Source organism: Lissotriton helveticus, chromosome 8, assembly GCF_964261635.1.
Source record: "Lissotriton helveticus chromosome 8, aLisHel1.1, whole genome shotgun sequence".
Lineage (NCBI taxonomy): Eukaryota > Metazoa > Chordata > Amphibia > Caudata > Salamandridae > Lissotriton > Lissotriton helveticus.
Window position 1 is genome coordinate 1,311,545,840 of NC_136069.1, and position 12,882 is coordinate 1,311,558,721.

A 12,882-nucleotide genomic window follows, 5' to 3' on the forward strand; every position below is an offset into this window, starting at 1 on the left:
ACTGGACTGTTCCCATGGGGCACAGGGTCAGCGCTGATTTGCATATCGCCATTGTCTAACCCAGGGTGGTGTGGAGTGGAAAAACGATGGATTTGGGCCCAGATCTTTGGACTGGGGTGAATGTGTGACATTGATCCACATTCTGTCCATCATTGTTGTGTTTGCAATTACCCAGAATATCTGCACAATGTATACGGTTGCATTAGTCTTTGAATTGTTTTTTTTTCTTCTACGTTCTGCAGTTGTGTACGTATGTCCCTCAATATACCTGCTTTCTTACTAATGCAGATACCTCTTATCGTAGCCTTAAAGGTTTCCCATAACGTACCCGCATTATTCACTGATCCCCCCCTTCATGTTGAAGTATTCTGTTATTGTCCCTTTAATGGCCTATATATATTGGATCTATTAAGGCTATGGCGTTGAACCTCCATATGTACTGCAGGGATATATGCGTTGGGATATCTAAGGTCATTGTCACCTGTTTGTGATCAGATAGTGTCTTTAGGTGTTGACTCTCATTCACCCAGTTACTAGCTCCCCCTGTTGCCAGCTAGTAGTCTAGCCAGGACTAACTGGCATGTATTGTTGAGGTGTATGTGCCTTCTTGCTGCTTTGATTGTGGAGTCATATTTACAACAAGGGGTGGTGATGGACAGAGTCTCTGAATTAAGCAGAATACTCTCATCCAGTCAAGAGATCAGGGCTAGATCCAACACCGTTTTTTAGCTCATTGCACCATCCCAGTTTCAGAACCTGGCTGTATGCAAATTAGTCTGTCCCTGGCCCAGTGCATCATGGGAACAGGGCAGACCAGACTACAAAAGCCAATTCTTACACTGGGAAGGAAACAAGCTTCCGGGGACCGGTTTCTGGCATTTCAGCTGTCTTCGGCCCGGCTTGCTTGAATCCTGATGGTGCAATGAGCAAGGGACTCACATCTGAGTATACCCTTCCACGCTTAGGGTGGACAAAAATATTTACAACAAGGGGTGGTGATGGACAGAGTCTCTGAATTAAGCAGAATACTCTCACCCAGTCAAGAGATCAGGGCTAGATCCAACACCGTTTTTTAGCTCATTGCACAGACTAATTTGCATACTGCCAGGTTCTGAAACTGGGATGGTGCAATGAGCTAAAAAACGGTGTTGGATCTAGCCCTGATCTCTTGACTGGGTGAGAGTATTCTGCTTAATTCAGAGACTCTGTCCCTCACCACCCCTTGTTGTAAATAATTTTGTCCACCCTAAGCGTGGAAGGGTATACTCAGACATGAGTCCCTTGCTCATTGCACCATCAGGATTCAAGCAAGCCGGGCCGAAGATGGCTGTAATGCCAGAAACCGGTCCCCGGAAGCTTGTTTCCTTCCCAGTGTAAGAATTGGCTTTTGTAGTTTGGTTTGCCCTGTTCTCATCATGCACTGGGACAGGAACAGACTAATTTGCATACAGCCAGGTTCTGAAACTGGGATGGTGCAATGAGCTAAAAAACGGTGTTGGATCTAGCCCTGATCTCTTGACTGGGTGAGAGTATTCTGCTTAATTCAGAGACTCTGTCCCTCACCACCCCTTGTTGTAAATAATTTGATTGTGGAGTCGCCATATATCTACCACATGGAATTAATCCATACCGTCCAGTATCACCGTAGCCGCTTGCTAGTGGTGTCTTGTAGTTATTGATCGGTCATTGGTTACATCCAATGTTACATTTAAGTCTCCACCCCATAGTATCTCAGTCTGTGGAAGTGCTCTCAATTAATTCCATATAGTTGTGTAAAACCCAGGATCATCTGTTTTGGGACCGTATGTGTTCACAATCACCACTCTGGAGCCATGCAGTATTCCACTTTGAATTATATACCTGCCCTGATCGTTAGTTATTGTGTTTTCTACCCTGAATTGTACTCCCCCTTTTTAATCCCGATCATGATACCTCTAGAATAAGATGAGTATGAAGAAGCAATTCTTATATCGGCCCATCTCCTCTCTATCCCATTTACAGTTTGTTTAGTTTGGTGGGTCTCTTGCAACATAGCTATTGCTACCTGGAGTCTGTGTAGGTGTGCCAATACTTGCTGGATTTTTCTTGGGTCATTCAAGCCCCTCACATTCCAGATAATCATTTTTAGTGGTGCGGGTCGCTTTTGGCTACGCATGTGTATATCTATGGCACACATGTTTCCATACGTTTAGCCTTACTACTGTGCATGTATCGTTCCCTTGCAATTTGTGAACTTTTATAACAGTGGCCAATAAAACAAAAAAAAACCCTCCCCACACTCTAGCATCCCAATCATGCCAGGGAATCTCCCATAAAACACAGCAACACTTTTCCATTTAGTGTGACATGACTTTGCCCCTACCCATGCCTTCGCAGATTAAAACTGCTTAGAATATATAAAGCTCATCATAGAGTTGGTCCAAGAGGTGGAAGGGGGCAGCTATGATCTACATCAAGAAAAGAATTCAGTTTGACCCTTGGTCTCGACAGCAACGTTTGGATCTCGAAAATAACGTGGCTGATTGACACATCACTGCGACGCCCATGCTATCTAGGCTTTTTATTGCTATACATTGTAGCTTTTAGGTCTTGAAGTGCTCTGGGGCTGACCTCCTGTGTCGCCGAAGCTGGAGCCTCTAGATTGCGTGATGTGTCCCTAAACAGTTGCCCTTTACATCTGCGAGGTTTTACAATGTATCATTTCACCTCGAAGGATGGAGCAAAAGTCTCACGTGGTTGGGGACATTTTGATTTTATTTACGTACGAGAGCAAGATTTGCTACCTTAGTGGTTGTAATATCTGCAGACCGAGACACAGCTCTTTAACGTTTTTTCCAGACGTTAACGTGACTATGATTTTTTTTTAGACAGCGCGAAACAAACGAGTACAAGGCTATTCTTAATTTTTCGGTAGTAATGATGGCATCAGGCAAGGACACCTGTACGCACCTACAGCAAGATGGGTGATGTATGCCATCGTGAGTTAATCACTTCAGGACATACTTCGTCCACTAGGAATGCCAGCTCATGCTAGCTCACACAGTCTGTATTTGTTGCCTCTCGAAGACGATTTCAGTTTGATGATTTGTAAAGCAAGCTACTTAGGTGGCTGATCAAGGATTTGCTTTTTTATTATTATTTCTGGGATGCCATCTCCAGGACGATGCTCGCTATGGCCAGACTCTGTTGTAGAATAATTGATAAAGTATTGCTAATGTACATTTGCCTCCAATGTGTAGGAGATTGTTGAGAAACGAGGATGCAAGTTTCTGACTGGATGGTGCCGCCTTCTCTTGTTTCAGCTTTGCTTTCTAAACTTTAAAAGTCCTTGTACAAGGACAACAGCTTTTGTATCATTCAACGGCAGGACTTTTCATCCACATGCCTATAATAAAGGAATAAAAATAGCGACGGTGGTGGGGAGGTTGTTTTTATCACCATCTAGAGAATTATTCGCAGAACCTTGTAAAACCGTTATGGATGGTTAGGTTATCCTCCTTTGTTTCAGTGGCAGTGTTCAGCGTCTTACTTTATTTAAGGATACTTTGCTTAAAATTATATTAAACAAGTGTAGTGCTTAAAGAGTCAGAAGAACTCGTAATTATTTGATTACTGGCGGTCATTTTGAAAAAATGGCTTTGAAATTAACACCACAATTATTTTATGTTTGTCTTTAGGTCTTGATGTAAAAAGTGAAGCTTGCCAGAGATTTTTTCGAGATGGACTGACGATATCATTTACCAAAATTCTCACTGATGAAGCTGTAAGTGGTTGGAAGTTTGAGATACATGTAAGTATTTAATATATTTTGTCAAGTAAAGTTTTGTGTGTATACGGACCCTAAGAGATCAGGGAGTGCTTTAAAAAGTTTTTCGCATTCGGTGAAAACCGATCTCTGTGAGACACACATTGGCAATATAAACAAGCATTTGCAATGCAATAGGTCTCGCATTATTAAAGTTTGAAAGAACGATGGATTTAACCCAGACTGGGGGGGTGAATATATGATTTATTCAACGTTCCGTCCATCATTTGTTTGTGTAGCATGCATACAGTGGGATGGCATCTTCTGTGGGACATGCAGTACTTCAGCTGAGAGACTTGGGAAAAGACACCCAAGCCTGGGCTTTGCTTTGGAAAAAGGACTGCTAGCAGTGATGTTTTGTTTTCATTTTGTAAACTCAGACACCTGCTGCTGCTGCTGGACATCTTCAGTAGTGACTTAAATGGGATGGTACTGTCAGGTACCGAGTGAGTACTTACACTTCTTTACTTAGAGTGGGAGAGTACCTGCACGTCTCATCAGAGGCGCAATACTTTTAATTGAATAATACTGGCACTTTTCAAAAGTAAGAAGGTATTCTGGTGTAAGATAACTGTATTTCTATTCTTCCATTTAAAGCACTGAGCGTGACCACAGTATGGTGGGTTTTTGGGGTGCTGTGACATAGGGTTCATATCCCAGGTAGTATCCCAGTGCGGTGGGAACCACATTTGTTTTACGTTCTGTTGTTTTAAAGGATTACAAGTGATTGTCCATGAACACTGGAAATCTTAAGTCCGCATATGAATTACATTGACTTCACTTTCACAACTTCACTCACTAAGCTTTAATTGCTACCACGAATGAATGCTGAATCCCAAATCAACTTGATATGTTTGCATTTTCTTACAAAGTTGCTCAAAGGCTAATAGTCTTATGTGGCACCTTCAAACCAGTCCTGTCTTTCAAGCACTTCAATGCTGCACTGTTTCCATCATCCATCAACCTAGCGCCAGGACACCCTAGGGTAGCCATGCGCTCTACAAGAATAAATAACATAACATGAGCAGGGGCTGTAAATTCCCAACATACTAAAAGTTGATGATTAAAACACCAGGACTGCCTAAAGGAAAAATGGAAGTGTAAGTGATGGAGTGTTTGAGCGAAGAAAGTATAGGAGTATGTGGGAGAGTAAGTGAGAACGTGTGCGTGTTTGTCTGAGTGAGATAGTGGGAGGGAGTGCGCACTGGAGTGTGCACTGTGTGCACGAGTTCCTCTGGTGCATGTGCTGCTGGCCCTGGCATACTGGAAGCAGTTCTTGTTTATGGGGTTAGGCCGCCATGTCCTATTAATGAGGGGTTGCCGGAGGTTGATACCCACGACAAAGTACAGGTCTTAGCACACTGGTTCTAATTCATAGCATATGAGATACCTTTGGCAAATACAGGTGCTGATATTTTGGAGGTTATGTTATGTTGCTATATGTATTTGTAAAGTGCACTATCACCAGCAATGGTATCCTGGTTCTGAGGTAGTTATGGTAAAGTGTTGCCAAGGTGGGTAGAGTTATGCCAGGTATTACATATAATATGCCAGAGTCACACTTTTTCCATGGATGCACCACATAGGCTGTCTGTGTCTCTACGTCAAAAATGTTCTCCGCTAAGCAAGGGTCTGCAGTTTGCATTGGTGCCCTTATACCCTAGGCACTCTCGTATGCCAAGGAGAACCAGGTCAGGAGGACGGGCGTTCTCTTTCAACGCTCCAAAAGCTTTGAGCAGTGTCCCACTCCACATCTGAGCTTCCTTCTCCCTTCTTGAATTCTATAAGAAGCTGAAGACCTGGCTTTTCAGTTTACCAACCTACCCTTGGTGGGGCTGCGCACACACACGTCCTCAGAACTATATTGTCCACATAGCCTATTGTCTAGTGAACACTTCTTATATATACTGTTGCTATGTATTTTTATTTACTCCATATGTATTTTGTGTAATTGCTACTATGATAACTCTGTAAGCGCTCCAAAACTTTTGGTTCCGGCTTGCACTATTGTTCCTATATACTACTGTCTATTGTGGAATTCTTTTATTTGCTGTGCAATATTATTAATTTTTTAAAATTATTTTTATTTGCATTTTTCAAACCATGGAAACATACCAGGCATGTCGCATAAAATTGTCCACCAAACCCTATCCTTCCCCCACCCACCACCCACCGTTTCCAGGGTTGCACACAGCAGGTCTCGACGCCTGCATACGGTAACGTGTGATATACTTCTACAATACCCACCAGCAGCCGAGTCCCCCCCCCGAACACCATGGCTACCAGAGGGACAAGTCGCACTCTACTGTGCATTATTATTGTTATTTACTCCATACTTAACTTGTGTGATTGTTGCTGCCCTAACTCTGTAAAGTGCTCCGATACCTTTGAGTCAAGTTAGTGCTATACAAAACTCAATACATCAAATAAATAATAAGGGGATGTCCATTGTATAATAATAGCACTGGTATACTGAGGTTAATCCTTGGCATTTGGGGCACCCATGACAAAATAATTTTGCCAATATATTAGACGTTATTCGTGGCACAGGAGAGAGGACACCCATGATGTGAGGACACCAATGGCAAAATGTTGGCCCTTGCATAATGGAGGTAATTTTTGACAATACGGGGCATCCATGGTATATGTGGGCGCGTTCATGGGAAACTTCTGGCACTGGGAAACTAATGACCAAATTCTGGAACGGACATAGTGGAGGTGATTCCTAAAATATGGCAAATCGTGAAAAAATGTGTCTTCTGCTAGGGAATGTCAGGATTCCTTGGCAATGCATAAAATCACTGAAATATTTCATGACTGCCCTTTCAGAAGTGTATGTGAACCTTGTACTTAATAATGAACTGTTTGACCACATTTGTTTCACAAATTTATCAGGGAAAATTCTCCCCCCAACATACCTAGAAGTCTAGCTCACCAGCTTTGTTCGCAGGGGCCTGGCAGCCAGTGGTGCAACAGGGGCAGTGGCACCGAGGCCTAGAGGCGTGAGGGGGCGCTAAAATCTGATTATTGTTGTACCTCAAAGTTCACATAGCGGACAGGGGGCCCATTTCCTTCCTTTTAACTAGAGCCTGTGGCACACTAGCGACAGCACGGTACGTTCACTTGCTGGAATTCTGGCAACGGATGATGCTCCGCAGTTTCCAAAGACAACCAGACTCTACTGACGAGCAGGAGTGGCGGGGAGTATAAATGCAGAGTATGAGAAGAGGAAGCAGCAGCAGAGCTCGGGCAATGGCAATAACAGCACTGCCTAGCCTTAAAATGGATAACATTGATCCCATTTCACATGCCTGGCCCACTCCTGTCCTAACTGCAATTCTGTCCAATTTGTGTTCAAAATTGGGTCATGTGACCCAGGGTCTACTGGCTCTAAATGTCATCAAAGTTGACAGATTAACCAGCAGCAAGATCTTTGTGACAGGTGCTTACCCCCTCAAGAGAATGCACACCCCACAGGTTGGCAGCAACCGAGGCATGGTCACTTGTGTTTTGAGATTACACTGCGTCTGACAAGTACCTAAAGCCACCTCCCTCTGTGGCCACCAATCACCAAAACAGAACCCTAACAGCTGGCTTTTCAAAAGGGTTCACCCAGAGGGTGACTGTGCTTTACTGTAGGTGGGCACCTTGCCTGTGAAGGTGCCACTGCACGCCTGCAGAGAGAGTGAGCTAGGAAGCTCTGTGCTGTACTCCCATTGTGGAAGTACTTATGAAGCTTTTACCATGTCTCTAGCTTCGTCCTCACTTATGAGATACACAATGCACCCATTTCCAAGTGTCTGGGTCTAAGGAATCCACCGTGGGAACTCGTTCTGTAAGGGTGCATATTAGGTGGCTTCTGGCGGAGGAGCCACGCATCGAACGTGCACAGTGACCTCTTTTCTGCGTGGGGCATGTGGTCAGCAAGGGAGGGGGCTGACTTGCCTTGCATACAAAAGCCCGACTGCGGTTTTCTTGCACTACATGAGGAATGTGTTTGGCATAAGCGGAGCTGTAATTTCCAACACTGCACGTCAAGCAGGGCTCACTGCAGCAGATCTGGGGCTGATCCGACTGGCCCCCGAGGCTGCCTCTACAGATTTTCCCAGAGTGACTTGGGGTGGGGAGCGGCCCGGGGGTCTTTCCCACCACCAGGACAGGCATCTCCGGGGTTGCGGCCAAACACGGGCTTCCTGTGACTCGGGCTCCGTGCCTGCTTTAACAGTCAGTCTGCTGAGGTGATTCCTTGAGAGAGCGTTGGAAGCACGTGAGCCGCTCCCCAGGGAGCTTCAAAGCGCTGCACGAGGCAGGCCGGAGGTATACAGTTACTAACTGCTCCCACAGAACCGGAAACGCTCCTTGCTGTTTCCACCAATGCCCTGAGGTTATTTTTAGCGTTATTATTATCCAGCCTCCTGTCCTCGGATAGCACCAGTGTTATTATTGGGAGTGTTGGAACCTGGGATATCAGGTCACCTAGGGTAGCCTGGCCTAGGGTAAGACACAATACTAGAGGCACAAGTGTAAAGGTTGCAAACCACCCAGCAGTAAATCCACGCAATAACACATAAAAAGGACGCTACACCAATGTTGGAAAAATACGTACTTGTTTATAAAAATAATATCTTTGCTCTCTTGTTTTCAGAATCACAACTTAATAATATACATTCAATCTGTAAATACTCTTAGTCTTTCACAGTTACTAAATGAACATCTTAAGCAGTTTTCCTTTTAGAGTTTACAACTCAGCACAGTTTAGTCATGAAATTGTTACAATCTCTGTAGAAATGCTAACTCAAATCATCAATTAACATCACTAGTACATTTAATCGGACTCCAGAATTGATTAAATTTATCCTCAACAAGGTGCCCTTATCCTTCCTCCCACAGCACCTCTCACCCTCCTAACAGTTAAGCAGTCACTGAGAGGGTTTAAATACACAAGAGTTTCACATGGGCACTAGCAGTCTCTAAAAGGAACTGATATCTTTATTTTAACAGCAGGCCCCACCTCCTACACAGCTGAGGAAAATGACCAGTGTTTAAGCTACTTCCTCGTCAGCTCCATTAACACTCTTCCCCTTTAATCAGAACTTCCAGGGGCCCCTCTCCTCTGCTCCTCGAAGAGAGAAGGTCAATTTCTAGTGGCTTAGTTTTCCCTCCTTCCCCACGTTCTCCTTACTGTAGCGTGGAGACGATGCTTCCCAAGTCTCCACGCGTCGCTGCTGCTCTGAGGCTCCCCCGTAGCCCAAGTTGCCAAATCCACTGCTCCTCGCCCAGCGAACTGCTTACTCGGTGCTGGCGCGGGGAAAACGTTAATTTCTAATTTCCCCTTTTGCGAAGGACGTCTCTGCGGCCGGTTTCTAGCCTCAGAACACACACCCTCGGGTTAAACTCTGCCGAGGCTGATCTGCGCAGGCAAGCGCTGCTTCCGCTCCAACCTCCTCAGCCGGCTCCGCCTCACAGAGCCCGGCGGCACTACTGGGCAAGCGCGGAAAGCGAGTGTCTCCCTTCCCGAGACCGCGCTGCTCGGTCGACACTTCTCCTCGTCTCCGCCCACCCGGAAATAGACCAGGGCTTTCTCAGGTCCACTCCTCACCTCAGGATTTCCAGCTACTGCTCCGTAACGGCGCCGCTCACCTCGCGCCGGTTAAGGAGCAGAACGGCTTGTCATCTCACTGCCTCCGCTCCCTCAGCAATCGCTGCAACAGGTAGGAAGAGGGACACGGTGGGGTTGTGGTGCTAGGGGAGAGTTTCCAACGGTCGGTCAGCACTCAATCAACGAGCTGAGCAAGGGGGGGCACCAAGATTAGCCCTCCTCCGATTGAGGGATTCTCAGCAATAGTCTCTTCACTGGGCAGAGGACTGCACCCCACAGTGCTGTAGTCTCCTTCTCCTGTTCACCTCCCTATTCTTCCAGTCTAGGGATTAGTCAGGCGCCCAGGGTCTCCCTTAACCATACACAGCGGGGACAAGACAAGGATCCCAAAGGAGGAGTAGAGAAGTGGATTAATTAGGCTGCTTCCCAGTCCAGGAGGTCAACCCTTTCACTAGCCTCCCTCCACCTTCCAAGATAGCCTGTCCTCCAGCTGACTCTCTCTGGCAAGACAAAATGGCTGTCCAGCATTCTGCCTTTTATAGGCTGACCCTCAAAGGTCCAGAAGGGACCAGAAGGTTCTGGAACGCCCTATACTTCTCTATGGGACAGGTTCCAGGTGTGTCAGTTAGGGCAGTTGGTAGCCACCATTTTGTGACTCCAACTATTCCTGTCAGAACAGGCCTCTAGGCCTGAGGTGAAAAACTATGAGGGGGGAAAAGAACACCTATCCCCTTGACCAACACCTAGAAAAGCTAGTGGACACAAAAATTAATAAAGGTATGAGGGGCAAAAAGGGGACAAAATAAATAATAAATTGGAGGGACTACGCAAAAAGCCAGACAGGTCTAACAGGGAGTGTTATTGTTATAATATACATCAGAGTTAACAGGCAGTGAAGTCATCCTGGAAACGTGAGTGACGTCACCCTGAAACGAATATGCATAAATAAAATACCCATTTCCTTCTTATTAAACCATGTGGATTGCAGAAAATATTCCAATGCAAAAGAAACTAGGCACAGACTGCAGCCTTCATTAAACAAGCGGCAGTAATATGTAATTTTTTTTTTAAAAAACAGACCAGCGCGCCACTGCGAGCCATGGCCTATTGGTGTCCATTACGCGCACCAAGCGCGTAATAGACACCAATAGGCTATGGGCGGAGCAATGCGCCCGCCTCTGGCCAATTGCTTGCAGTCTTCAATAAAAAGATGCACGCTAAGGCCAATCGCGTACCACAAAAGGAATCGCACAAGCGTGTGCGATTCCTAGGGCAGCCTACCCTGTTTTTCACCCACTATATGGCTTGTGCTGCGCTAGCACTGCTGCGCAGTGCACTGCTAGGGGCGAGACCTAAAAAGGGAAACTGTGCCAAACTTATATTCAGTACTGCGATGACTCTGGTTAATTAACTAGGAAATAAAAAAATTCACAATATATTTACATTAGTACGATGAGCAACACAGCTAGGATTGATGTAAAATAGCCCTAGTCAACAAAACGATTGCCCAATGATAAAGGAGAAATAGTTCCTTCAGTTCCACTTGAAATTTTCACATGAGGTTGGAGCTATTATGTCTAGGAGGTTTGCCTTCCAGACCATGGGTATATTTAACAAGACTGATTGCTTCATTGCATTTTCTTTCTTGAATGTTTGGGATTCTATAAGGAGGGTGGCTGTCCTTCACGGATAATGCATCCAACATCGTCATTTTTCTAACGGTTAGTTTGGAGAGACTGCATGGATACCTTTGTAAGTTAAGCAAGCAAGTTTGACCTGGCTTCTAGCTTAAATTTGTAACCATTTGAGTGTATGAAGGAGTAGGATTACGTAGTCCAGTTTCTTTGCACCCATGATGTGAATCGGTGCTGCTTAAGGGGTCTTTAAGAGGGACCTGGTGTAACTTTTATTTCTCAGAGGACGGAATTGCCACAATCTAATTTTGATTTTAGTGTGGCCTTGTGTCATTTGTTTAAAATCTTCCACAGGTATTAGGTGTTTGATTCCTCTTACGTTCCTGCTGGAGTTCTGCCCCTTTATATGCATGTTTATATATGCTTGGGTGTTTTGCATTACAGAAAATGTAGCGGTATAAGTTGAATAATTCGTAGGAACCTGTGAAATGCTTCGCATATATTGTGGAAATTGCACCATGGTAGCCTCTGCAGAGCTTCACCATTGCCTATAGTTTAAGTGAAGAAAAGCTACAGACCTATCGTATCTTAGCTTATGTTCTTTGTTGAATTTGCAATTTGTAAAATCTAAAAAAAACCATGGCTTTCTAAATGCGATCAAGGCACCTTGATATCTCAGATGTACCGGAAGTAGTAGCACCAGTCTATGAGCATAATCACTGCCTGTTTAATCAACAGTCTGTTCACTAACCTGATCATTCTAATTGCAGTCAGGACCTATTGTAGCAGCCTTTCTGACTGCAGTTCTTTTTTTATCTGGGTAGACGGGTTGGTGTTTGGGACAGAGATAGGGTAAACACTGGACAAACTGATTTCTCCATGGGTGGGTAGCCACACCTCCAGGGCGGGCTACCGAACTCCACCCGAAGAAAAGCATTCAGCCTTCTTGAGACTGCGCAGAGTAGAGCCCTCGGGGATAGCTAGATGCCACAATTCACAGAAAGTTGTCATGAGACCGAAGGATACAAGTAGGCCATTGGCTAGTGACCGTGATGTCTCCCTAAGGGCACTTTCTGAGCGTAAAAGGGGTGTCCCTGACACCCAGAACTCGGATTTCGCTTGTACTGGAATAATGGACTGCACTGCTGAACCTATAACCGGCAAAGAGAAGGCTGCACCAAAGTTGAACAGCACCTGCTTCTCCTTGGGCTAGTGAAGGAAAGAACTGTGCATGTTATGCGCTGGGATGCCCCTTGGGGTAGCCATGTGCCATATAAGTGCGTATTCATTCATGCTGTTCCCTGCTCGTGCGGAAATTGTTCCCCCATACCAACCGGAAGTGTAGACTCCAATATTCAGTTGGCTGACTTCCTGTTCGCAGCACAGGGCCACAAATGCTGAAGTTGAATTATTCACCCAGATCTCTGGATTGTCGTTCCTTGTCGAAGTGCAGCCTGGGAGAGTGAGAACAGACACTAAAAAGTTGCCCCTGAACCTATCGGACCTAGAAGAGCCATTGGACTGCAATTTTGTCACTCAGAAGGTTAGTTATTTCCAAAAGAAGGAAGCCTCCTCCTGGGTTCGTTGTGCATGGTTACCAGTAGCGATCAGACTTTTGCTGGACCAAAGAGGACTTTGAGAGATGTTGACCCGTGGGCAAAATTGTCCCACCAGGGACCAAGGATAAGCTCCAGGAAAGACCCCTATCTACCTCACCTCATCTTCAGCATCCTTGAGCATCTTCAGTAACCTGTATCCCTTGCATCAGGACCACTCCATAGAAGTCAATGGCAAGGAACCACTAACACTGGAACTGGATTTAAGACTACACTTCTTGGTGAGGT

General features: G+C 45.3%; 1 protein-coding gene across 1 annotated transcript in view; it reads left to right on the forward strand.

Annotated features, from left to right (window-relative positions):
* Positions 1-12,882, forward strand: part of USP9X (ubiquitin specific peptidase 9 X-linked) — a 1,542,050-nt gene that overhangs the window by 278,519 nt on the left and 1,250,649 nt on the right. The window contains exon 5 of the mRNA XM_078658291.1: positions 3,678-3,790. Coding sequence (XP_078514417.1) covers positions 3,678-3,790 — 113 coding nt within the window. The remainder of the gene's footprint in view (positions 1-3,677; positions 3,791-12,882) is intronic.